General features: G+C 72.4%; 2 protein-coding genes across 2 annotated transcripts; both read left to right on the plus strand.

The window, feature by feature from the left end:
* Nucleotides 1-2,978: 2,978 nt before the first annotated feature.
* FUT7 (fucosyltransferase 7) lies at nucleotides 2,979-4,100 on the plus strand (the record flags this gene model as incomplete). Its single annotated transcript, XM_084236261.1, has 1 exon — nucleotides 2,979-4,100. The coding sequence occupies one exon, from the start codon at nucleotides 2,979-2,981 to the stop codon at nucleotides 4,098-4,100; it is 1,122 nt and encodes a 373-aa protein (XP_084092387.1).
* A 1,719-nt stretch (nucleotides 4,101-5,819) lies between these two features.
* On the plus strand, nucleotides 5,820-23,292 carry ABCA2 (ATP binding cassette subfamily A member 2; the record flags this gene model as incomplete). Its single annotated transcript, XM_084238724.1, has 48 exons — nucleotides 5,820-5,885; nucleotides 8,624-8,717; nucleotides 9,613-9,724; nucleotides 9,930-10,093; nucleotides 10,271-10,398; nucleotides 10,497-10,607; nucleotides 10,869-11,087; nucleotides 11,382-11,746; nucleotides 11,960-12,119; nucleotides 12,465-12,593; nucleotides 12,680-12,847; nucleotides 12,912-13,008; nucleotides 13,165-13,338; nucleotides 13,414-13,516; nucleotides 13,585-13,699; nucleotides 13,802-13,992; nucleotides 14,084-14,234; nucleotides 14,306-14,510; nucleotides 14,611-14,775; nucleotides 14,862-15,042; nucleotides 15,132-15,344; nucleotides 15,516-15,712; nucleotides 15,787-15,969; nucleotides 16,104-16,288; nucleotides 16,441-16,561; nucleotides 16,824-17,060; nucleotides 17,136-17,342; nucleotides 17,598-17,700; nucleotides 17,797-18,116; nucleotides 18,183-18,396; nucleotides 18,476-18,581; nucleotides 18,660-18,771; nucleotides 18,855-18,915; nucleotides 19,013-19,187; nucleotides 19,498-19,613; nucleotides 19,687-19,834; nucleotides 19,903-20,026; nucleotides 20,120-20,252; nucleotides 20,333-20,450; nucleotides 20,542-20,720; nucleotides 20,921-21,062; nucleotides 21,130-21,264; nucleotides 21,334-21,437; nucleotides 21,525-21,617; nucleotides 21,697-21,799; nucleotides 21,872-22,009; nucleotides 22,131-22,337; nucleotides 22,686-23,292. The coding sequence occupies 48 exons, from the start codon at nucleotides 5,820-5,822 to the stop codon at nucleotides 22,719-22,721; spliced, it is 7,308 nt and encodes a 2,435-aa protein (XP_084094850.1). The 3' UTR covers nucleotides 22,722-23,292.
* Between the last annotated feature and the right edge of the window lie 1,225 nt (nucleotides 23,293-24,517).

A 24,517-nucleotide genomic window follows, 5' to 3' on the forward strand; every position in this document is an offset into this window, starting at 1 on the left:
GGCCGCGTCCCCGAGGCAGGCAGGGTGGGAACAGTGGAGGGGGCAGCCCTGTGCCCTCCAGCAGCTTGACCCGAGGACGCTGTGGGGGTCTGCCACCCGGGAGCGGGCCTGGGGAGAACCCACAGCAGGGCACGCCGGCCTCGCTCGGGGCAAAGGCTGCCCAAGCCAGCAGTCAGAGTCAGAGGCTCCGCGGGCAGGGGGCCGCCCTGGGGCCACAGCTCAGCAAGGACAAAGGAGCTAGCCTGGGGGCGGGGGCAGAAGCGTGGGGCCTCCTTGGCCCACCCACCTGGCGCGGGGTCCTAGGCTGTGCGCCCCGTCCCCCCACGTTGGTGGCTCCCCTGGGCCCAGGCTGGCTGGGACAGAGCCAGCCCCTCCCTGCTGCGTCCGAGCCCCTCGTGCGCCCCTCGCCGGGCCCAGTGTGTGCCTGCCGCCGGGGTGGAGGCCCGGGAGCCCCAGTCCTAGGCAGGCGAGGGCTGTTCCCACCCCTGTGCCCCCCCCACAGCCTTAGAGTCCAGCCGGTTTCCTGTGCCCCGGGACCCCTGCCCTCCGCTGCCAAGGCTGACCTCCCCTCTGCCCTCTGCCCGGCCCTGAGCCCCGGCCTCCCAGGCGGCCTCCGCCTGGTCCCCTCTGGACAAGGCCGTGTCTGGGTGACCGGCGCTCCTGTCTGCAGCTCCTCCAGGCTTCCCCAACAGGGTGACCCCCACACTCCAGCCTGGGCCCTGAGGTGACATCCATTCAAGGATGCCCCCCTAGAAAGGGGGTGACCCTCTAGCCAAGGCCCTAGGAAGTGGGACCAGTCCCAGAGGGAGGTCTCCGAGGTGCTACCGGCCCCCCGAGGTCCAGGCGTCCCTCCCTCCAATAGCGCCGCCCCCGGGCGCCGGTCTGCAAGGGCCTGTGGTCAGCAGGAGCGTCCGCCTTCCGCCCAGGGAGAGCCTGTGGCCGTGGCTTCTCCCCTCAGCACCCAGCAAGGTGGCACGGGAGCAGGCCGGGGCTCAGCAGTGAAGTGGGGGGGCCACGTCCCCTGGGTCCCAGGGGCTCTGGGCGGTTGGGGACCAGGGGTTACAGGGTCTGTGGTGAGCAGCAGGAGGCCCCGACTTTCCCTTTGACTCGCTCGGCTTCCTCTTTCCCGCTCCAGGCAGGCCACTTCCCGCTCCGCACCCCACTTCTCAGCAACAGGCTCTCGCTGGGCAGCCACTAAGCCCCACAGGAGGTGGGGAGCCGCCCTCCCTGGGGCCTCCAGCAGGCACAGACCCTGCCGTGCGGTGGGGCCTGCACCCACCCAGGAAGGGAGCGGGCTGGGGGTGTGGCCAGGTCTGTGGCAGCGCGAACAGGAAGGGCAGGCCACGGTGGCCTGGGCGGGTGTGGCAGGACCCTCCTGGCACACCCTGTGCCCGCTGGGTGCTGCCACAGGGGTGAGGCCCAAGCCAGGGCGTGGCTCCTGGGGCGTCCCCCGGGGAAGAGAAGCCAGGAAGCCAGGTCAGGAGCCAGCGAGACCCAGGCCTAGGGCAGCTGCGAGGGCACCCCTGTGGCAGGGCCTGCTGCCGGCCAGCGGGGAGCCCCCAGAGGGCTCGGCACAGCTCACATCTCCTGCCCCCGAGAGGTTGCACAGGCACCCGCGGGTCAGAGGCTGTGCAGGGGGAGGGTACCTCAAAGAGGCCGAGCTGCCCTCGTTCTGGCCTTGCCCGGGCCCCCGGCATGGGCCGGCGGCCACACCTGGCACCTGCCCTCGCAGCAGGCTGGTGCCCAGCGGAGCGACAGGGGCCGGAGGGGTGGGGGCAGAGGGCCCCCGGGGTGGCCAAGCCCGCGTTTGCCAGGTGTCCGCGACCTCTGAAGCCCTGAGCAGGGCGCTGAGCATGAGGACCGCCTGGCCACGCACGCCCGGGCCCGGGCCAGGGTCCCGCCGGGCGGAGGAAGCCGCCGGAAGCCACTGTCTGAGAACTGGCCGTGGGCCCTGGCTCGGGAAGGTGGGCCGCTCGGGCGCGCCCGCTCCAGCCCCGAGGAGCAGAGCAGAAGGGGAAGAGACGGCTCTCTAGCCGGGCCCTCAGCGGGGAGGCCCCCCGGGCTCTGCCTTCCTTTTCCTGAAGCGGGTGCCAGCCCCCCGCCCACCTGCGTCAGGGCCTCAGCGACTCCTTCCCTTTCCAGCCTGGAAAGCCCCCGCCCCCCCCCCGGGCCGTGGGGTCTGGAGGAAGAAGCCTGGAGCCCCCAAGGACAGCCCTCCCACCCCACAGGGGTTCCGGCCTCGTGCTCGGCGCCGGCCCCCAGCTCAGGGCCGCGGGGGACACGTCCCGGCCGGAGAAGAAGGTGCCTATGGCTGCCACGATGGCCCCGCGTGGGGGCCTGGTGTGGACGGCGTCCAGGATGGACCCGAGTTCGGGGATCTGAGTGGGGACGGGTGTCCCAGTGGCGGCAGGGGTGGGCCTGGGGGCCCCCAATGAGGAGCGAGGAAGAACGCGGCCTGGGGCGAGGCAGAGCTGGCGAGTCTGCTCGGAGGGGCTGTGGCCGTTGGCGGCGGTGAGCAGGGGCCCAGGGGCAGGTGGGAGCGCAGGGCTGACCACCCGGGGCAGCCGGCAGCCTGGACTTCCTGCGGCCTGTGACTGGCCTGCTCTTGGTACCCCAGACCGGGGTGGTGGGCAGCCTCTGGGTCTTCGGTGTCCAGGGGCGCCTTCTGCGGGGGGGTCCGCCTTCCCTTCCCAGAGGCCAAGTAGCTGCACCCCTCCTGCCCCCCTGGCCATCCTTGGGCCTCCGCGGCCTGCAGGGGGGTCGGCGCTCGGCCGGCTGTGCTCCTCCCCAGCAGCCAGGCCTGGGGGAGGGGGGGGAGGTGGTGAGGATGTCCGTGGCCTCCAGGGCGGGAAGATGCCCTGGTTTCCCTCCTCGAGGTTGCCATTGGGGCAGGGCGGGGCCGTGATTTCCGCGCCTCTGCTGAGCAGGCAGCTGAGATTGGAGAAGGCTGGCTTCTGGGGTGACCGACTCCCTCCGCGATGAGCAGTGCTGGTGAGTGCAGGGCCCACGGGGGGCCTGGGTGGGGAGGGCAGGCGCTGCCTGAGACCGAGACCAAGGAGACCAACGCTACCTCGTCCTGTGCAGGGTGCGGCCCCGCCCGGGGGCTCCGGACCTTGGGAGGCCCTGTGGGGGCGGCCCTGCTCGGCACCCTCTGGTTCCTGTGGCTGCTTCAGTCGCGCCCTGGGGCGGTCCCGGCACCCCGGCCCATGCTCACCATCCTGGTCTGGCACTGGCCCTTCGCCGAGCGCCCGCCGGAGCTGCCCCACAACACCTGTGCCAGCTTCGGCGTGGCCGGCTGCCACCTGAGCACCAACCGCAGCCTGCTGGCCCACGCCGACGCCGTGGTCTTCCACCACCGCGAGCTGCAGATGCGGCAGGCCCGCCTGCCCCTGGCCGAGCGGCCCCCGGGGCAGCCCTGGGTGTGGGCGTCCCTGGAGTCGCCCAGCCACACGCACGGCCTGGGCCGCCTGCGTGGCGTCTTCAACTGGGTGCTGAGCTACCGGCGTGACGCCGACATCCCCGTGCCCTACGGCCGCCTGGAGCCCCGCGCCGGGCCGGCGCCGCCGCTGCCGCCCAAGAGCGGGGTGGCCGCCTGGGTGGTCAGCAACTTCCAGGAGCGGCAGCGGCGCGTGCAGCTGTACCGGGCGCTGCGGCAGTACCTGCGCGTGGACGTGTTCGGCCGGGCCAGCCGGCGGCCCCTGTGCGCCGACTGCCTGCTGCCCACGCTGGGCCGCTACCTCTTCTACCTGGCCTTCGAGAACTCCCAGCACCGGGACTACATCACCGAGAAGTTCTGGCGCAACGCGCTGCTGGCCGGCGCCGTGCCCGTGGTGCTGGGGCCCCCGAGGGCCACCTACGAAGCCTTCGCGCCGCCCGAGGCCTTTGTGCACGTGGACGACTTCAGCTCGCCCCGCGCGCTGGCCGCCTTCCTGGCCGGCATGAACGAGAGCCAGTACCGGCGCCACCTGGCCTGGCGCGCCCAGCTCCGCGTGCGTCTGTTCGCCGACTGGCGGGAGCGCTTCTGCACCATCTGCACCCGCTACCCACACCTGCCCCGTGGCCAAGTCTACCAGGACCTGGAAGGCTGGTTCCGGGCCTGAGCGGGCGGGTGCCACACGGGCTGGGTGCCAGCGGCGGGGGCAAGGCTGAGTGTGGAAATCCAAGCGCCGGCCCCAGCCCCCTCCACCAGACTGTCCAGCCAGGAAGCAAAGGAGACGAGGCGCCGCTGGCCAGAGCAGGTCTCCCGGAGGAGGCGGCTGTAGCAGACAGTGGGGAGGAGGGCGGAGCACGGAGTGGTCACCCAGTGCCCACTGCTGGCTGGTACAGGAGAAGAGGCCACCCTTATGGGCTCTGGCTGCGTCCCCGCTGTGCCCGGACCTGGGACTGGAGCTGGAGGCACCTGCTTGTGGCTGGGACGTGCTACCCGGCTCTGTGGGGGCAGGAGCTGCTGCCCCAAGCCTCCTGGTGACCTCAGTCTCCTCGCCCTAGGCGCAGCGAGGAAAGGCCCGCGCTCAGAGGGCAGCCTCCCTCCGCGTGCTGGCGCCTGCCTGCGCTGCCTGCGGGCTAGGTCCAGCCGCGTGCTCCGCTTCCTCCTGATGCCCAGAGCGCAGCCCGGTGGAGCCCGGCCAGGCCCCTCGTCCTGCACATCGTCCTGCCCCGCCTGGACTCCAGGGCCCCGGGTGCCCGCAGGGGGCAGGGGGTGTGGCAGCCTGCGGTCACTGGAGGGGGGGCACCCAGGAATAAACGAGGGACAGGAGTGCTGTGTGGAGTCCGGAGTGGGCAGTGTCCGCATGGCTGCCCCTTGGCGTGGTGTCTGGCTCCTCCGCCTGAGCCACCTCCCCCAGAGCCTCAGAGGCACGAGCGCCTCCCACTGCCCGGCGGGCGTGGGCAGGGGCATCACCAGTCGGCCCCAGGTGGGCTGGGCTGGGGCGGCAGGAGGCTCTGGGCAGCTGCTCCGGGAGGGCCTGCAGGCGGCTCCCGGCCCACGTGGCCCGGGGAGTGCCGAGGCCGCCCTGTGGCCGGCTGTGCCCTCCTTCCCCTGCAAATAAGGATCTGCCAGGGGCAGGCGCGGGCCCCAGGGCCCAGGCACTCCGCTGAGGGTGCCCGGCGCGCTGGCCCAGACGGGGCATCAGGCCTCACAAACGGGAAAGCCAAGCAGGCGGAGCCGGCTCTGCCCCTCCGTGCGGCGGGCCCTGCGCCCACCTCTGCGGCCGCCCCGGGAGCCGGTCGCAGCTCCGGGCTCGGGTCCAGCCTTGCGAGCACCTGCCTGGCTCCAGGGCAGCGGCACCTCGGCGCTCCCGCCCCGGAGCTCCGCGCGGAGGCCGGCCTGGCCTGGGGCGGCGAGGAGAGGCCCGGCTGGGGCAGCGGCCCGGCCCCTCGTGCCCGCCGGCCGCGGTGGGCGCCTCCGGGAGGGGCAGCCCAGGGCGGGGGCGGGGAGCGCGCCCGCGCCGGGCCTCGGGCCTCAGCGGGGCGGCCGCCTGGCGGGACCGCCCCAGGGCGAGGGGCCGCGCCGCCCCAGGCCCCACGCGCGACCCCGGGGCCCCTCCGCGCGGGGCTCCCCAGCGGCGGCGCCGGGCCGGGTCCGACCGGGCCACCGACCCGCCGCCCCGCGGACAGGCCGGGCGCGGCGCCTTTAAGCGGGGGCGGGGCGGGCGGGCGGGCGGGGCGGGGCGGGGGCGGAGTCAGCGCGGCCCCGCCCCCGCGCGGGCTTTGCCGAGGGGCGGGCGGGCGGGCGCGGGCACAGGCGCGCGCGGGCGGGCGGGCGCGGGCGGCGGGCGCAGGGAGCGGCCTGGGGCCGAGCGGCGGAGCGCGGCCCCGCCATGGGCTTCCTGCACCAGCTGCAGCTGCTGCTCTGGAAGAACGTGACGCTGAAGCGCCGGAGCCCGGTGAGCCCCGCGCCCGCCGCCGCGGCGAGGCTGAGTCACGCCGGCGACCCCAGGCCCGGCGGCGGGGGGTGCGGGCCGGCGGGGTCCGGGCAGGGGCGGGCCGCGGCCGCCGTCCCGCCCGCCGCCCCGGGGTCCGCGCCCCCGCGCCCCCGCGCCCCCCGCGCCCCCGCGCCCCCGCGCCCCCGCGCCCCCCGCGCCCCCCGCGCCCCCCGCGCCCCCCGCGCCCCCGCGCCCCCCGCGCCCCCGCGCCCCCGCGCCCCCGCGCCCCCGCGCCCCCCGCGCCCCCCGCGCCCCCGCGCCCCCCGCGCCCCCGCGCCCCCGCGCCCCCGCGCCCCCGCGCCCCCGCGCCCCCCGCGCCCCCGCGCCCCCGCGCCCCCCGCGCCCCCCGCGCCCCCGCGCCCCCCGCGCCCCCCGCGCCCCCCGCGCCCCCCGCGTCCCCGCGCCCCGCCGTCCTTGGGCGGGAGCCCCGCGCCCCGCGCCGCGCCCCGTCCCCAGCGCGGACCTCCTCGCCCCGCCGGCCCGGCCCGGCCCGCGCCGCTGCCCTCCGCGCCGACGCGCCCGCCCCGTCCCCTGCGCGGCCGTGACCGCCAGGCTCCCCGCCCGGCCCGCGCCCCCCGCGGCCGGGGCGCCCCGCGCAGCGCTGTCAGGGCCGGCGCCCGGCTGGGGAGGGGCTGGGGCCGCAGCTCCGAGGCCTCCCGCCGGCCGCGCGGGGTCCACGCAGCGGAGCCCGGCCGGGGCTTCTGGAGGGGCGCGGGCTCTCCCGACGGGCCACGCGCCGGCGGGGCCTGAGGAGGCGCGTCCTCTGCGCGCCCGGCCTCCTGGGGGGCGCGGGAGCCCGGCCGGCCCGGACGGAGCGGGCGGCTGTCAGCACCGGGCCTGGCAGGATCCCCTGGGGCCTGGCAAGCGGCCAGGGTCAGTGCGTTCCGGCCAGGGTACCAGGCTCAGCCTGCAGCCCCAGGCGGCCTCTGCTGCCGCCACCCGCCTCGGGCTCGGGGTCGGGGGGGTCAGGGGATGGGGATGGGGGCAGCTGTTGCCCCTGCCCAGGGCTGGGAGCAGGCCCGGAGGGACACCCCTGAGGCGGACTGTGCCAGCAGGTGGGGGCTCCCTCCTGCACCCCCGCCCCAGCCGCTGCTCAGACCACAGCAGAGACCTGGGTCTGACCTTGGGGTGGCTGCAGCCTGGCCCACGGGTGCCCTCCCCAGAGGGCCGTGGGCCTCCTCCGCGCTGGGCCCCTGGCGTGGCTGGGCAGACGCCTGCTGCCGCATGGGCCCTGCAGGGAGAGTTGGCCCTGTGGAGAGGGGTCTGGCGCCAGGGGGGTACCCAGGACCTCTGCACCCTGCTTGCTCCCTCTCCTTGGTCCTGTTCCCTCACCTGTGAGCGTGTCCCGCCCCCGCCCCCGTGCCCCTGGACCTGGTGACCCCGGCCACACGCAGCCCCTGACGGCGGAGCGGCCTCAGCTGCAGGGAGCCGGGCTGGAGGCGGTGGCTCCACCCTCAGGCGTCCCCTGATCCCCCGGAAGCAGCAGAAGGTGCCTCAGCGCCCACAGGGCTAGGGTGGCCTCAGAACAAAAGTCCAACCACCTTGCCGGCCCCCAGGTGGGTGACCTGTGCTGCCTGCCTGTAACCAGAGGCCCCCTGGCCGCCTGCCCGCCCAGAAGGCCTCTCCTCCTGCTCCCAGCAGCTCCTGCGCACCGTTGCCATAACAACGGGGAGGCAGCCGTGGCCTGTTGCTGCAGTGACGGCAGTGGAGGTGCCCGGTGGCAGGGCGGGTGTCGGGGACGCTGGCACCTTGGCCATGACCCCCGCCTCCCAGGCCGCCAATTCCCGCAGCCTCGCGGCCTGGCCCGTCCCGCCTGGGGTGCCCATGGGGCTTCCTGAGCTCGCCCCGGGCCGAGTGGGCTTGGGGAGGGGTGGAGGCTGGCACGGACTAGGGCGGGGGGGGGGTGGGCTCGGGCACACACGGGTGTTCCAGGCCACAGAGCACCATTGTCCGAGCCGGACAAACACTGGGTGGCTGTGACCCCGGGCACAGGGCTGGGCCCTGGGCCAGACGCTGCGCTGAGCTGGGGGCTGCGCGGTCAGTTTGGGGTGGGGGTGGGGGTGAAGGAGAGCCGACGGGTCAGGGCCAGCCTTGGGGGCTGGTCTGCAGGGGACCCAAGGGGCTTTGGGGCTCCCCCCGGCCCAGCTAGGGCCACTAGGGCAGGCACTGGTGGCGCCTCTTGGAGGCTGAGGGTGGCCTGGGCCTCTGGGCCCTGGCGTTGCCTTCACACTCACAGCAGGTCCCGCCAGCCTGGGGTGGGCAGGGCTGCGGTGGGCACTCCCACCCGTGCCCCCTGGGCAGACAGAGGTGGCTGCTCCTCCGGGATTGGGGTTGGTCAGAGCCCAGACGGGGTCCACTTGGAGGCGGGTTCCAGGGCCGGGCGGTCCTCACCACCCCGCCTGCTCAGGGCCGCGTGGCGCTGCAGGGGCGCCTGGGCAGGGCTGCAGTGGGGAGAGGATGGGCCGGTCAGCACAGACCGCAGGCCGACAGGGGCCCCGGAATTGGGGGCGCATCAGCCCAGCCATCCAGGGGGCTCCTGCCAGGGGACGGAGGCCTCCTTGGCCGGGAGCGCCGGTCACCTGTGCTGGGGGCTGGCAGGCTGGCTTCTGGGGTGTCTGTCCGGCAGGGGGAAGGGCTCGGCTGCCGAGCTGCCTGGGCGGCAGCTGGCAGGCCGGGCACCTCATGCCCGCCCTTTGCAGTGGGTCCTGGCCTTCGAGATCTTCATCCCGCTCGTCCTCTTCTTCATCCTGCTGGGGCTGCGGCAGAAGAAGCCCACCATCTCCGTGAAGGAAGGTGAGGGCCCTGGGCCCCGCTGCGTGGGCAAGGGAGCGTTGGCCACCGCTGCGTCCGGCCACGCGTGCCCCCCTCACTCCCTGGCCAGGCCTCCTGGCTGGGCTGTGGAGGACGAACTGGCCGTGGGGCCCCAAGAACCGAGGCGCCGGGTCCTCACTGTTCTCCTCTGTTCTGTTCTGCCCCTCCCCGCATGGTCTCTTGTCCTCGGCCCGCATGCAGTCTGTAAGTGAGCGGCCACCTCCTCCTGCTGGCCTCCGGTGCTGCTCCAGCACCCTGCTGCTTGCATTAACAGCTTGCTGCCAGCGGGCACCTGCCCAGCCCTGACTGGGCCCTGCAGGCTCCCCGTGTGAGGGGGGGCGGGGAGTGGCAGCGACGGGCCAGGCCACCTCGCCTGGCCAGCAGCTCCCAGGTCAAGTCACCAGGCTGTCCCCCTCCCTGCATGGGACCGTGGCCACCTGGCCCCGGGCGGGGATGCCTGGTGGCTGTCCCCTCACACCCCTTGGGCTCCTGCTTTCACTCTGCTAACCAGCTGGCCAGAGAGGTCAGAGGTCGCTGCCCAGTGGGGCTGATGTGCCCCCTGGACTCTGTGGGCCACACCTGAGGTCTCGGGGGAGGGTCAGGGCATTTGGCGGCCAGCGTCAGGGCATTTGACGGCGGCTGAGGGTATTCTGGGAGTGGTGGGGAGGGTGACCAGCTGTCCTTCGACCTCTGACCTGCTCCTTCGCACCGGCCTCTGGGCCCTGCCCCGGGTGTCTGCCTGAAGCTGCCCTTCCGTCCTGACTTTTCTTTTCATTTCTCTTCTGGGCCTCTGTCTCCCTTCCCCTCTTGTTCTTCACTCCTCTCCCCTCCTCTCCCCTCTTCCTTTTTGCCCTTGGGGTGTGCCCCGTATCCCCAGCCTTCTACACGGCTGCACCCCTCACTTCTGCTGGCATCCTGCCCGTCATGCAGTCGCTGTGCCCCGATGGCCAGCGGGACGAGTTTGGCTTCCTGCAGTACGCCAACTCCACGTGAGTGCTCCCGGCCCCAGCTCCAGCGGTGCTCCCCGCCCTAACTGCAGAGGGTGCTCCCCACCCCAACTGCAGAGAGTGCCCCCCACCCCAACTCCACTAATGCTCCCCACCCCAAACTGCAGTGGGTGTTCCCACCCCCCATCTCCACGTGAGTGCTCCCCACCCCACTGGGTGGCCAGTGGGTGACGCCCGTGCCCTGCAGGGTCACCCAGCTGTTGGAGCGCCTCAACCGCGTGGTGGAGGAGGGCAACCTGTTCGACCCTGCGAGGCCCAGCCTAGGCTCGGAACTCGAGGCCCTGCGCCAACGCCTGGAGGCCCTCAGCGTGGGCCCGGACACCAGGGACAGCCAGGCGGACAGGCCTGCAGGTGCCCCCGGGGACAGGCAGGACCCTGGCAGGGGTGGGCTTACGCCTGGCTCTGCTGTCAGCCTGTGCCCCAGCCCCCAGAGCCAAGTCCCCGGAGCGCAGGGGCCTGACCCTCCCGCCTGGCTTGCCGACCCTGTTTGGGGCGTGCTGGCCTCAGACCTGTCCTCTGCCTGTCCAGTGTCCTCCTTCTCTCTGGACTCGGTGGCCCGGGACCCCCGGGAGCTCCGGCGTTTCCTGACACAGAACCTGTCACTGCCTAACAGCACGGCCCAGGCCCTCCTAGCGGCCCAGGTGGACCTGCCCCAGGTGAGGGGGGCCCGGGTCAGTGCTTGGTCTCTGCTCCACTCTCCCCGGGTTTGAGGCGGGGAGACCTGGAGCCTGAGCCCAGCCCTGCCCCCGGCCAGGTCTACCACCTGCTTTCTGGACCTTCCTCTGCCCTGGATGTGGGGTCGGGCCTCCGCAGGGGCCAAGCACCCAGGAGCCGGCTGGGCAGCCACCCCCTCTTCCAAATGGAGGTCAGGGTGCCTGTGAGTGGGGCGGGGGTGCTTCAGCTGCCTCTGGGCGCTGCCTGGGTGGGGCTTTGCGGTCCCTCCTCACCAGGGGAGGGTTCCCAAGTGTGTGGCTGGCACAGGAAGGGGGGAGGCAGGTGATGTGTCTGTCCCCGGAGGGGTTGGGGGCGCCTCGACCAGGCACAGCCCGGGGCAGGGAGACCTGAGGCCGCCCGGCCCTGGTTTCTGGTCCTTGCGCTTCTCCCAGCCGCCCCCTCCCCGCCCCAGGAGCTGCTGCTGGCCCCCGCCCTCCTGGAGCAGCTCACCTGCTCCCCGGGCTCCAGGCAGCCTGGTCAGGTGCTCACAGCGCCCCCTGGGGAGCCGTCGGCACTGCAGGGGTACCGGGCTGTGGTCTGCCGTGGGCAGGCCGCAGCCCGGGCCCAGCGCTTCTCTGAGCTGGCCACTGAGCTCCGGAGCCAGCTGGACATGGCCAAGATTGCCCAGCAGGTGAGGTCCTGCCTGCCAGATGGCGCACAGGTCCGCTGGCCTCGCTGGGGGCACTGGGGCTCCCTGTATCGGAGGGTACTCCTGGGCCTGGGCAGAGGTGTGCCACCCCCAAAGACACCATGCCTACTGCCCCCTCCCCCACCCAGCTGCTCCCCCACCCTGGGCCGGGCTCCGGTACCCCTGGCGGCAGTCCCTCCCGGCCCCACCGGGACGTTGTCCTGATAGGCCTGGTTGCGCGTGTAGTTGGCAATGCTCTCCTCGTCAAACCTGCTTGGCCCCTCGTGCCCCCCACAGCTGGGCCTGGACGCAGCCCCCAACGGCTCAGCCCCCCAGCGGCAGCCACCTTCCGCTCGGCAGCTGCAGGCCCTGCTGGAAGACCTGCTGGACGCCCAGAAGTTTCTGCAGGATGTGGACGTTCTCTCAGCCCTGGCCCTGCTGCTGCCCCAGGGTGCCTGCGCCGGGCGGGCTCCCGGGGCCCCCGCCAGCGGCTCCGGCCGAACGGCCAATGGCACCGGGGCGGGCGCGGGCGCCAACGCCACTGTGGAGGAGGGGGCGCCGCCGCTGGCCGCCCCGGTCTCTCCCGAGGCGCTGCCGGGCCAGTGCTCCGCCTTCGTGCAGCTCTGGGCCGGCCTGCAGCCCATCCTGTGCGGCAACAACCGGTAGGTGGCCGTGGGTGGGGGGGGGACAGCCAAACCCCGCGGGTGCTTCCACGACAACACGGCCACCCCCGCACTGCCCAGCTCTGAAGCCCGGCGCGGCCCCCGGCCCTCGTATCTGACCACTCCGAGGCTGGACCTGCCCGGCCCCGCCCCTCGGCCCACTCCCCGGGCTGGACCCGCCCGGACCCGCCTCTCACGCCCCCTACCCCCCAGCACCATCGAGCCCGAGGCCTTGCGACGCGGCAACATGAGCTCGCTGGGCTTCACGAGCAAGGAGCAGCGCAACCTGGGCCTGCTGGTGCACCTCATGACCAGCAACCCCAAGATCCTGTACGCGCCGGTGGGCTCGGAGGCCGACCTGGTCATCCTCAAGGTGCGGGGTCGCCAGGGCCATTGCGGGGTCGGCGTGCAAACTGGCTCAGGCTCCCACTTGATGTGGGCGCAGGGTTTGGGCAGGGCCCTGGGTGGTTTGGGGTGACCCACAGCAGAGGGGCTGGCGGGAAGCAGAAGCCAGGCCTGGGCATGGCCCAGCGGGCACCGCCTGTGGTGGGGTCCCTGGGAGGAGGCGGGGTGGGGTGGGGAGTCGGGGCTGCTCTGCAAGCAGGAACCGGAAGGCGCAGTGGGGGGCTGGCCAGTGGGGGGAGGTGAGGGCGTGGAGAGCCCCCTCTGGCCGGGGTCCTTCCGTGAGCCCCATGCCCGGTGCCCTCACCCTCTGCAGGCCAACGAGACCTTTGCCTTTGTAGGCAACGTGACCCACTACGCGCAGGTGTGGCTCAACATCTCTGCCGACATCCGCGGCTTCCTGGCGCAGGGCCGGCTACAGCGGCATCTGCACTGGCTGCAGCAGGTGCTGGCTGCGAGCCGGGGGGGGTGTGGGTGGGGGCCCCACTCTGTGCAGGCGCCAGGCCCTGCTGAGCCGGCCTTTCCCCGCAGTACGTGGCTGAGCTGCGCCTGCACCCCGAAGCCCTGAACCTGTCACTGGAGGAGCTGCCGCCCGCCCTGCGCCGGGACAACTTCTCGCTGCCCAACGGCTCGGCCCTCCTGCAGCAGCTGGACACCATTGACAACGCGGCCTGCGGCTGGATCCAGTTCATGTCCAAGGTGGGGCGGGTGCCCCCGGGGCCCCGTGGGGGGCCGGGCCCCTCTGACGGCACCCCTCCCCCAGGTCAGCGTGGACATCTTCAAGGGTTTTCCCGACGAGGAGAGCATCGTCAACTACACGCTCAACCAGGCCTATCAGGACAACGTCACGGTGTTCGCCAGTGAGCCGTCCACGTCCACCCGCCGCCGCGCCCCTCCCGGCCCCCCAGCCTCGCCCCGCCCCACTGTCCCCCTCCAGCCTCTCCCCACACCCCGGCCCCTCCAGCCCCGCCCTGGCCCTGACTCGGTGCCCGGCCCGCTGCTCGTCCCGCCCGCAGGTGTGATCTTCCAGACGCGGAAGGACGGCTCCCTGCCGCCGCACGTCCACTACAAGATCCGCCAGAACTCCAGCTTCACCGAGAAGACCAACGAGATCCGCCGCGCCTACTGGCGGCCGGGGCCCAACACCGGCGGCCGCTTCTACTTCCTCTATGGCTTCGTCTGGATCCAGGGTAAGGCCGGGGGCCGGGAGGGCGGCCGCAGCGGCGGGCGGGTCCGGCAGCCCTGACCGCCGCGGCCGCCCGCAGACATGATGGAGCGAGCCATCATCAACACCTTTGTGGGCCATGACGTGGTGGAGCCGGGCAACTACGTGCAGATGTTCCCCTACCCCTGCTACACGCGTGACGAGTGAGTGGGCGGGGGGCAGGGGCGGGGTGGGGTGGGGCGGGCAGCCCCCTCACACCCCTGCCCCCCAGCTTTCTGTTTGTCATCGAGCACATGATGCCGCTCTGCATGGTGATCTCCTGGGTCTACTCGGTGGCCATGACCATCCAGCACATCGTGGCGGAGAAGGAGCACCGGCTCAAGGAGGTGGGGGCGGGTGGGGGCGAGGGAGGCGGGGAGCGCGGCCGGGGCGGGCGCGGAGGGAGGCCCTGGGCCCGCACCCGGCGCCACCCGTGCCCCTGCCTGCAGGTGATGAAGACGATGGGCCTGAACAACGCGGTGCACTGGGTGGCCTGGTTCATCACCGGCTTCGTGCAGCTGTCCATCTCGGTGACCGCGCTCACCGCCATTCTCAAGTACGGCCAGGTCCTCATGCACAGCCACGTGCTGATCATCTGGCTCTTCCTGGCTGTGTACGCCGTGGCCACCATCATGTTCTGGTGAGCACGTGCGCGGCGGCGAGCTGGGGCGCCCCGGGCGGAGGGCTGGGGCCTGCCGGGGCCGCGCGGCTGACGGCTGTGCCCGCCCCAGCTTCCTGGTGTCCGTGCTGTACTCCAAGGCCAAGCTGGCCTCGGCCTGCGGCGGCATCATCTACTTCCTGAGCTACGTGCCCTACATGTACGTGGCCATCCGCGAGGAGGTGGCGCACGACAAGATCACTGCTTTCGAGAAGTGCATCGCGGTGAGCGCCCTGCCCGCGGGGAGGGGCTGGGGGGGCGGCGCCCGCCCCCACTGACTCCAAGGTTCCCTCAGTCCCTGATGTCCACAACAGCCTTCGGCCTGGGCTCCAAGTACTTCGCCCTGTACGAGGTGGCCGGCGTGGGCATCCAGTGGCACACCTTCAGCCAGTCCCCTGTGGAGGGTGACGACTTCAACCTGCTACTGGCCGTCACCATGCTGGTGGTGGACGCGGCCGTGTACGGTGTGCTCACGTGGTACATCGAGGCCGTCCACCCAGGTACCAGCTGACCCCTGGGGGGCAGGGGTGGGGCGGGCGGCTCTGGGGGCACGTGGTCTGGGTGGATGGTGACCCCAGCCCTGGGCTCCCTCCCCCCCAGGAATGTATGGCCTGCCGCGGCCCTGGTACTTCCCGCTGCAGAAGTCCTACTGGTTGGGCAGTGGGCGGACAGAGGCCTGGGAGTGGAGCTGGCCGTGGGCTCACGCCCCCCGCCTCAGCATCATGGAGGAGGGCCAGGCCTGTGCCATGGAGAGCCGGCGCTTGGGTGAGGCTGACACCAGGGTGGCTGGGGGGCGGTGCGGGGCTCGGGGGCCTGGGGCAGCCTCGGGCTGACCTGCGGCCTGGGTGCAGAGGAGATGCGTGGCATGGAGGAGGAGCCCACCCACCTGCCCCTGGTGGTCTGCGTGGACAAGCTGACCAAAGTCTATAAGAACGACAAGAAGCTGGCCTTGAACAAGCTGAGCCTGAACCTCTACGAGAACCAGGTGGTCTCCTTCCTGGGCCACAACGGGGCGGGCAAGACCACCACCATGTGAGTGTGGGGGCCGGGCGTGGGGGCCTGCAAGGGCCTGCACAGGGCGGGGCACCCGGAGCTGGGGTCATGCCTCGCCCACCCACCAGGTCTATCCTGACGGGCCTGTTCCCGCCGACGTCGGGCTCAGCCACCATCTACGGGCACGACATCCGCACCGAGATGGACGAGATCCGCAAAAACCTGGGCATGTGCCCGCAGCACAACGTGCTCTTCGACCGCCTCACGGTGGAGGAGCATCTCTGGTTCTACTCGCGGCTCAAGAGCATGGCGCAGGCGGAGATCCGCAAGGAGATGGACAAGTGGGCGGGGCCGGCGGGGGCGGGGCCGGGCGGGGCGGGGGCGGGGCCGGGCGGGGGCGGGGCCCTGCAGGGGGAGCCCGGCGGGGGCGGGGCCCGGCGGGGGCGGGGCCCGGCGGGGGCGGGGCCCGGCGGGGGCGGGGCCGCGCCTTGGTCACGCCCCCTGCCCCTCAGGATGATCGAGGACCTGGAGCTGTCCAACAAGCGGCACTCGCTGGTGCAGACGCTGTCGGGAGGCATGAAGCGCAAGCTCTCCGTGGCCATTGCCTTTGTGGGCGGCTCCAGGGCCATCATCCTGGACGAGCCGACCGCGGGCGTGGACCCCTACGCTCGCCGCGCCATCTGGGACCTCATCCTGAAGTACAAGCCGGGTGAGCGGGGCTTGGGCGGTGTGCGGGGCCCACTCGGCCCCACCGGCCTGCCTCCTGACCCCGGCCTCCCTCAGGCCGCACCATCCTTCTGTCCACACACCACATGGACGAGGCCGACCTGCTGGGAGACCGCATAGCCATCATCTCCCACGGGAAGCTCAAGTGCTGCGGCTCCCCGCTCTTCCTCAAGGGCGCCTACGGCGACGGCTACCGCCTCACGCTGGTCAAGCGGCCTGCTGAGCCCGGCGGCCCCCAAGGTCTGCGCCGAGAGCCCCTATCCCCAGGGCTGCTGGGGCGGGGCCCAGTGGGACCTGACTCACCCCTCTCCTGCCCCACCTGGCCCAGCGGGGCCCCGGCCCCAAGTGAAGGCCCTCCTTGCCCTGCTCTCCAGAGCCAGGGCTGGCATCCAGCCCGTCCGGACGGGCCCAGCTGAGCAGCTGCTCGGAGCCCCAGGTCTCCCAGTTCATCCGCAAGCATGTGGCCTCCTGCCTGCTGGTCTCGGACACCAGCACTGAACTCTCCTACATCCTGCCCAGCGAGGCTGCCAAGAAGGGAGCCTTTGAGCGCCTCTTTCAGGTATGGGTGGCTGGTGCAGAGCCGTGGAGGAGGCAGGCATGGGCAGCAGAGGGCAGGGCTCTGCCCCGGGTGCGGCGGGCTGGGCAGGGGCATGGGGGGGGTCTCCCTGTCCTGTACCTGCAGTGCAGGGGGCTCACCCGGGCCGTTCTCAGCACTTGGAGTGCAGTCTGGACGCGCTGCACCTGAGCAGCTTTGGGCTGATGGACACGACGCTGGAGGAGGTCTTCCTCAAGGTGTCCGAGGAGGACCAGTCACTGGAGAACAGCGAGGCGGGTGAGAGGCTCCAGGCCGCCAGCCGGCCGCCCACCCTGCCCTGGCCCACAGGCCTGGCACTACCCGCTCTTCTGGTCTCTGGAAGCCTGGGGTTCTGGGTGGGAACGAGGGGCCAGGACTCCCCAGGGCCAGCCCGGGGTGAGGGAGACTCCCTAGGGCCTGCAGGGCGCAGGCATCTTGTGGGTGGATGGGCACGAGGGTGGGGGCTTGGGCAGGCCAGGGTGGAGGTGGCCCAGCCCCTCATGGCCTTGTGCTGCGGCAGACACAAAGGAGTCCAGGAAGGATGTGCTGCCGGGGGCAGAGAGTCTGGCATCCGGGGAGGCTCACGAGGGCAACCTGGCCCGGTGCTCGGAGCTGGCCCAGTCACAGGCCTCGCTGCAGTCTCTGTCCTCCGTGGGCTCGGGCTGCGGTCACGAGGGCACCGGCCACACCGACACCCACGGCGACTACCACCCGCTCTTCAACGACCTCCAGGATCCCGACAACATCAGTCTGCAAGGTGGGGGGCGGCTGGCGCCGGGTGGCCAGGGAGGGTGTGGCAGCTGGGCTGCCGCTCACCCCTGCCCCCTCACAGAGGCCCAGGCCGAGGCTCTGGCACGGGCCGGCCAAGGCAGCCGCAAGCTGGAGGGCTGGTGGCTGAAGGCGCGCCAGTTCCACGGGCTGCTGGTGAAGCGCTTCCACTGCGCCCGCCGCAACTCCAAGGCGCTGTCGTCCCAGATCCTGCTGCCCGCCTTCTTCGTGTGCGTGGCCATGACAGTGGCCCTCTCCGTGCCCGAGATTGGTACGACGCCTTGTGGGGCAGGGGCACAGGGCATGTGTCCATCCCCGTGGGGAGACCCCACCGGGAGCCTTTTGGGGGACCCTGGCTGCTCCAGGTCTGGGTGCAGCCTGGTGACTGGGAGGTCCTGCTCCAGGGCTCCCCTTGGGGCCCAAACCCTGTGCTGACCCCTGTGTGTGTTGGGGGAGGGGGCCCAGACTTGGGGGCCGCTGGCAAGGTGGTCAGGCCCCACTCAGACTTCTCCATGCACCCCTCTAGGCGACCTGCCTCCCCTGGTCCTGTCCCCCTCCCAGTACCACAACTATACCCAACCCCGAGGCAACTTCATCCCCTATGCCAACGAGGAGCGCCAGGAGGACCGGTGAGGCGCCCGCCAAGCCGTAGCGTGGGCGGTGCTGGGTGTGGGAGCGGGGGGGGGGCCACTGAGCCCCCTGACTTACCCCTGTGGCTCCCCCAGGCTGCACCTGTCGCCCGATGCCAGCCCCCAGCAGCTGGTGGGCACATTCCGGCTGCCGTCTGGGGTAGGCGCCACGTGTGTGCTGAAGTCTACAGCCAATGGCTCACTGGGGCCCACGCTGAACCTGAGCAGTGGCCAGTCACGCCTGCTGGCCGCACGGTTCTTTGACAGCATGTGCCTGGAGTCCTTCACGCAGGGCCTGCCGCTGTCCAACTTTGTGCCACCCCCACCCTCGCCAGCCCCGCCCGACACCCCGCTGTCCCCAGAGGAGGGCCTGTTGCAGAGCTGGACTGCGCCCTTGCCACCCACCTCGGGGCCAGGTACCAGCTCGTGGGGGAGGGGCTGGGCCTGGCTGGGCCCTGTCTGACTGGCTGCTGCACCCACAGAGAACTGGACCTTGGCTCCCTCCCTGCCCCGCCTGGTGCGGGAGCCCCTGCGCTGTACCTGCTCCTCCCAGGGCACCGGCTTCTCCTGCCCGGGGGGCGTGGGTGGCCGCCCGCCCCAGATGCGGGTGGTCACGGGCGACATCTTGACCGACATCACCGGCCACAATGTCTCTGAGTACCTGCTGTTCACCTCGGACCGCTTCCGGCTGCACAGGTGAGGCGAGTGGGGAGCAGGGGTGGCGTGGGGCAGCCCAGCGCCTGCCGGCCTCACGCCCCCGAGCCTGCCCTCCCAGGTACGGCGCCATCACATTCGGCAACGTGCAGAAGTCTGTCCCTGCCTCGTTTGGCACCCGGGCCCCGGCCATGGTGCGGAAGATTGCAGTGCGCCGGGCAGCTCAGGTGAGCCCCCACAGGCCCGTGGCTGGCCCCGTCCCCAGGGCCTGGCACCCACGGCTCTGGCCTCCTCTCTGCCCCCAGGTCTTCTACAACAACAAGGGCTACCACAGCATGCCCACCTACCTCAACAGCCTCAACAACGCCATCCTGCGGGCCAACCTGCCCAAGAGCAAGGGCAACCCCGCGGCCTACGGTGCGGGCATGGGTGGGCGGGCGCAGGCAGGGGCGGGCGGGTGGGCACAAGCGGGCCCTGAGGCCACCTCCCCTGTGTCACAGGCATCACCGTCACCAACCACCCCATGAACAAGACGAGCGCCAGCCTCTCCCTGGATTACCTGTACGTGCAGACGGGCACAGGGAGGCGGCCGCCTCCCCCAGGCTGCGGGGTGGGCGGGTGCCACGGGTGGGCGCAGGGCTGAGTCCGCCTCCCCCAGGCTGCAGGGCACAGACGTCGTCATCGCCATCTTCATCATCGTGGCCATGTCCTTTGTGCCGGCCAGCTTTGTGGTCTTTCTGGTGGCAGAGAAGTCCACCAAGGCCAAGCACCTGCAGTTCGTCAGCGGCTGCAACCCTGTCATCTACTGGCTGGCCAACTACGTGTGGGACATGGTGGGCCCCCGCTAGCCCCCGGGAGCCCCGAGCCCCAGGCCCCGCGCCCTGTCATCCCACCGTGAACGCGCAGGCCTTGCCCCTCCTCCTGCCCTGGCTCTCCAGGCCCCGCCCACCCCTGGAGCTCAGGCCCCGCCCCTGCCCCGCCCCTCCCCTGGAGCGCCAGGCCCCGCCCCGCCCCACCCACTGCGGGTCTGGGAGAGGGCCCCGCCTCTGCCCCAGGCCCCGCCCCTCCCAGGCCCCGCCCCTGCTCCAGGCCCCGCCCCTCCCGGGCCCAGGCCCCGCCCCTCACCGGCCCCTGCGCCCGCAGCTCAACTACCTGGTCCCGGCCACCTGCTGCGTCCTCATCCTGTTCGTGTTCGACCTGCCGGCCTACACGTCGCCCACCAACTTCCCGGCCGTGCTGTCCCTCTTCCTGCTCTACGGGTAGGGCGCGGGCGGGGGGGAGGGGGGTTCGGGGGGGGGCAGGGAACCCCGGTGGTGACGCCGCCCCCCGCAGGTGGTCCATCACGCCCGTCATGTACCCGGCCTCCTTCTGGTTCGACGTGCCCAGCTCGGCCTACGTGTTCCTCATCGTCATCAACCTGTTCATCGGCATCACGGCCACCGTGGCCACCTTCCTGCTGCAGCTCTTCGAGCACGACAAGGTGGGGGCGCGGCGCGGCGGGGCGGGGCGGCGGGGCGGGGGGCGGCGCTGAGACCCCGTGGCCCCCAGGACCTGAAGGCCGTCAACGGCTACCTGAAGAGCTGCTTCCTCGTCTTCCCCAACTACAACCTCGGCCACGGGCTCATGGAGATGGCCTACAACGAGTACCTCAACGAGTACTACGCCAAGATTGGTGCGCGGGCCGGGGGCTGGGGGGACCCTGGGGCGGGGTGGGGGCTGGGTGGCTGCTGGGCCAGGCGTGGGGTCTCAGCTGGCTGCCCCACAGGCCAGTTTGACAAGATGAAGTCCCCCTTCGAATGGGACATTGTCACCAGGGGGCTGGTGGCCATGACGGTCGAGGGCTTCGTGGGCTTCTTCCTGACCATCATGTGCCAGTACAACTTCCTGCGGCAGCCACAGTGAGTGGGGCGCACCGGGCCGGCGGGGGCTCCAGGTGAGGTGGGGCAGGGCCCCGGCACTGCCCACTCTGCTCCTCCAGGCGCATGCCCGTGTCTACCAAGCCCGTGGAGGACGACGTGGACGTGGCCAGCGAGCGGCAGCGGGTGCTGCGGGGGGACGCCGACAACGACATGGTCAAGATAGAGAACTTGACCAAGGTGGGCCTGGGTCCAGGAGAGGGCGCGGGGTCCTGTGTGGGGCTGGGTCCAGGCCGCGGGCGCGGGCGCAGCTGAGCAGGCCGCCCGGCAGGTGTACAAGTCGCGGAAGCTGGGCCGCATCCTGGCTGTCGACCGCCTGTGCCTGGGGGTGCGTCCCGGCGAGTGCTTCGGCCTCCTGGGAGTCAACGGCGCCGGCAAGACCAGCACCTTCAAGATGCTGACTGGGGACGAGAGCACGACGGGGGGCGAAGCCTTTGTCAACGGGCACAGGTGCGGGCGCGGGCCTGGGGGCGCGGGCCTGGGGGGCGCGGGCCTGGGGGCGCGGGCCTGGGGGGCGCGGGCCTGGGGGCGCGGGCCTGGGGGGCGCGGGCCTGGGGGCGCGGGCCTGGGGTGCGCGGGCCTGGGGGCGCGGGCCTGGGGGGCGCGGGCCTGGGGGCGCAGCTCCCGGTGCTGACAGCCTGTGTCCCCAGCGTGCTCAAGGAGCTGCTCCAGGTGCAGCAGAGTCTGGGGTACTGCCCGCAGTTCGACGCCCTGTTCGACGAGCTCACGGCCCGCGAGCACCTGCAGCTGTACACGCGCCTGCGCGGCATCCCCTGGCGGGACGAGGCCCGGGTGAGGACCCCGCGGGCGGCGAGGGGGAGGGTGGGCGGCCGGGCGGGCACTAACCCTGCGCCCCCAGGTGGTGAAGTGGGCCCTGGAGAAGCTGGAGCTGACCAAGCACGCGGACAAGCCGGCAGGAACCTACAGCGGCGGCAACAAGCGGAAGCTGTCCACGGCCATCGCCCTCATCGGGTACCCCGCCTTCATCTTCCTGGTGAGCCGCGGTGCGGGCGCGGGGGGCGGGCTGTGAGGGCGCGCAGCGGCTGAGCCCCACTGCCTCCAGGACGAGCCCACCACCGGCATGGACCCCAAGGCCCGGCGCTTCCTCTGGAACCTCATTCTCGAACTTATCAAGACGGGGCGCTCCGTGGTGCTGACCTCGCACAGGTGGGGCCCGCCCCCTCCAGCACGCGCCCCGCGCCCCCTGCGGCCCGCCCTCCCCGGCCTGGCGCCCAGCCCTGCGTCTCCCCGCAGCATGGAGGAGTGCGAGGCGCTGTGCACGCGGCTGGCCATCATGGTGAACGGGCGCCTGCGCTGTCTGGGCAGCATCCAGCACCTGAAGAACCGGTGAGGGGGCGGCGGGTGGGCTGCAGGGCGTGGGCGGGGCTCCCCGGGCGGGGCCTGGGGCCATGACCCTCCCCCGCAGGTTCGGAGATGGCTACATGATCACCGTGAGGACCAAGAGCAGCCAGAGCGTGAAGGATGTGGCGCGGTTCTTCAACCGGAACTTTCCCGAGGCCGTGCTCAAGGTGGGTGGCACCCTGGGGTGGGTGCCCTGCCCTGCCCTGCCCAGCAGCCTCTGACCCGCGTGACCCCCCCAGGAGCGGCACCACACGAAGGTGCAGTACCAGCTCAAGTCGGAGCACATCTCGCTGGCGCAGGTGTTCAGCAAGATGGAGCAGGTGGTGGGCGTGCTGGGCATCGAGGACTACTCAGTCAGCCAGACCACCCTAGACAACGTGAGTGGCGAGCGGCGCTGGCCGCCGGGCACCCCCAACTCCGCACCCCCACCCCGTCCACCCTGCCTGCGCGCACCCCCGGCCCTGCCCACCCGCCTCTGTTTTCCGTCCACCCCCCCAGGTGTTCGTGAACTTTGCCAAGAAGCAGAGCGACAACCTGGAGCAGCAGGAGACAGAGACCCCCTCCGCCCTGCAGTCGCCCCTGGGCCGCCTGCTCAGCCTGCTCCGGCCCCGGCCCCCCCCCACCGAGCTGCGGGCCCTGGTGGCCGACGAGCCCGAGGACCTGGACACAGAGGACGAGGGCCTCATCAGCTTCGAGGAGGAGCGAGTGCGCGGCCTGGGTCTGGGCAGCTCGGGCGGGCGGGGCGGGGGCCCGGGGGCTCCTGCTGTCCTGAGTTTATGGGACAGACGGTGCCGCCTCGAGCTCAGGGTGGCGCCGCCGTGGGAGGCCGGGCCAGCCAGAGTGGAGCCAGCTGCAGGCCCCTCTGGAAGCTGGCGGGGCGGGGCCCGCGGCTGGAGAACTGGGGCCTGCGTCCCAGCCTGGCCAGGGTGAGGCCACAGCAGGGCCCACCGAGAGAGCCGGGGGGCAGGGGTGGCGGCGCCCAGTGTCCAGGCCCGTTCCGGCGGGGAGGCGGCCTGGGTGGGCCGCAGAACCTGACCTGCTCGCTGTCCCCAGGCCCAGCTCTCCTTCAACACGGACACGCTCTGCTGACGGCCGCAGCTGCCCGGGGACACGGCTGTGGGGACAGGAGCCAGGCGGCGGCCGAGGCTGCCCAGGCCCCAGGCCCGCTCACCAGGACCCAGGGCGACCCCCGCAGCCCACCTCCCGCGGCCACCGCAGCCGCCGACTGTGCCAAAGGCCGGCCCGGCCCTGGGCTGCACCCTCACCCTGCTTTGCCTTAAAGCCCTGGGGTCTGCCCAGCCCCTCGCCTCTGCCCGGCCCGGCCCCGCAGCCGGGTCATGGGGTGGCACGGCCGCCTCCCGACCCCCCTCCTGGCCGGGCCTCCAGAACGGACTTTCTGTTTGCGGGGACTGGACGGCGGCGCGGGGGTGTGGCTGGGCTGGCTGAGGCCGCCCCAGGCGCCTATTTATTCTGCTTCGGGAAGAGGTTCCTTGCCGGGGCCCCCGAGGGGGCCAGGCCGCAGGACGGAGAAGCTGGCCTGGGCCAGGTGAGGGGCAGCCGCCTCCCCACCCTCCAGCTGCCCCTGCTCCCCCAGCTTGGCCGCCCCTGCCCCAGCCGGGCCTGTACAGAGCGCAGACGTTTGTTTTCAATAAAACAGAAAAGCCTCCATGTGTGGGTGCAGGCGGGGTGCGGCCGGGGTGCGGGTGGGATGCAGGCTGGGGTGCGGGTGGGATGCAGGCAGGGTGTGTCTGGGGTGCGGGTGGGATGTGGGTTGGGGTGCGGGCTGGGGTGCGGGTGGGCAGGTGCCACCAGGTTAGGCCTGTCTCTGGGGCCCAGCCAGGTGGGGTGGCTGCTGGGTGGGCCTGCGGCTCAGCCCTGCTGCTGCTGCGTGGGGGGCTGTGGTGGCTCCTGCCCCTCCTCCCAGGGCCCAAGCCCCACCCTGAGGGGACTGCGGGGCCTCACGTGCGAGCTCCTGGGCTGGTCGTCCGTGCCCATCGCTGTGCCAGGGACACCCCTGAGGGCCGGGCGCCCTTGCCCTGTGCGGGCTCCAGGGGGTGACCTGTGGGGCTGCCTCCACCCCATCATGTCTGGGGGGGCTTCCAAGAGGAGAGGCCTCGGGTGGCGGCCACTGACCCCCCAGGACTGTTATGAGAAGGGACAGAGATCAGAGCACATTCTGGGGTGGCAGGCGGTGTGGGAGGCCCCAGGAACTAGGGGTGCCCGAGGCTGGAGAAGGCTCCAGACTCCCACTTTATAGCACTTAGGGGGACTTGAGGGACTCAGAGGCCCCCGCAGGAGGTGGGGGGCAGACGCGTGTGGGGCCTGGAGCACTGGAAGGGGCCGGGGGGCCGCATCGGCTGGGGGGAGTTCAGAGTAAGGAGCCCACGGCAGCCGCGGAGAGGCGCTGGTGTCCCCAAAAGGCCGGGCCTCCCCGCAAGGCTGGGGTCACGGGCGCTGGCCCAGAGGGTGGCTCCAGCAGGGAGTTGATGGGCCAGGGGGAGCCCCACCTCGCTGCAGCCCATGTGGGCGCGGGGGTCAGCGCGGGGGCAGGCAGGGCTGCCTGGGCCTGAGGGAGAAGCTGTCAGGGCGTGTGACCCCGCAGACCCCAGGCGCCCCTCCCGCGGGGTTCTTGATGAACGCGGAGAACTTGTGGAAGAGTCGCTGCCCGCCGCGCGGGACTCCCGGTAGCGGGGCGCCAGGCTGGGGAATCTGCGGGCGCGGGGGCTGGTCAGGACCCCGCGCCTTCCCGCTGGGGCTGCGGGTCCCCCGCCCCTGCCTGGTGAGCAAGCGATTTGGGGGTGCAGCCGAGCCCCCAAACCCTCCCACGGGGCTATGGCACCACGCGGCGGCGCTCTAGACCCTGCGCTCCTCTGCGCTCAGCAGCC

The sequence above is a fragment of the Talpa europaea genome, assembly GCF_964194135.1.
Source record: "Talpa europaea genome assembly, chromosome: 7".
In the NCBI taxonomy this organism is placed as follows: Eukaryota; Metazoa; Chordata; class Mammalia; order Eulipotyphla; family Talpidae; genus Talpa; species Talpa europaea.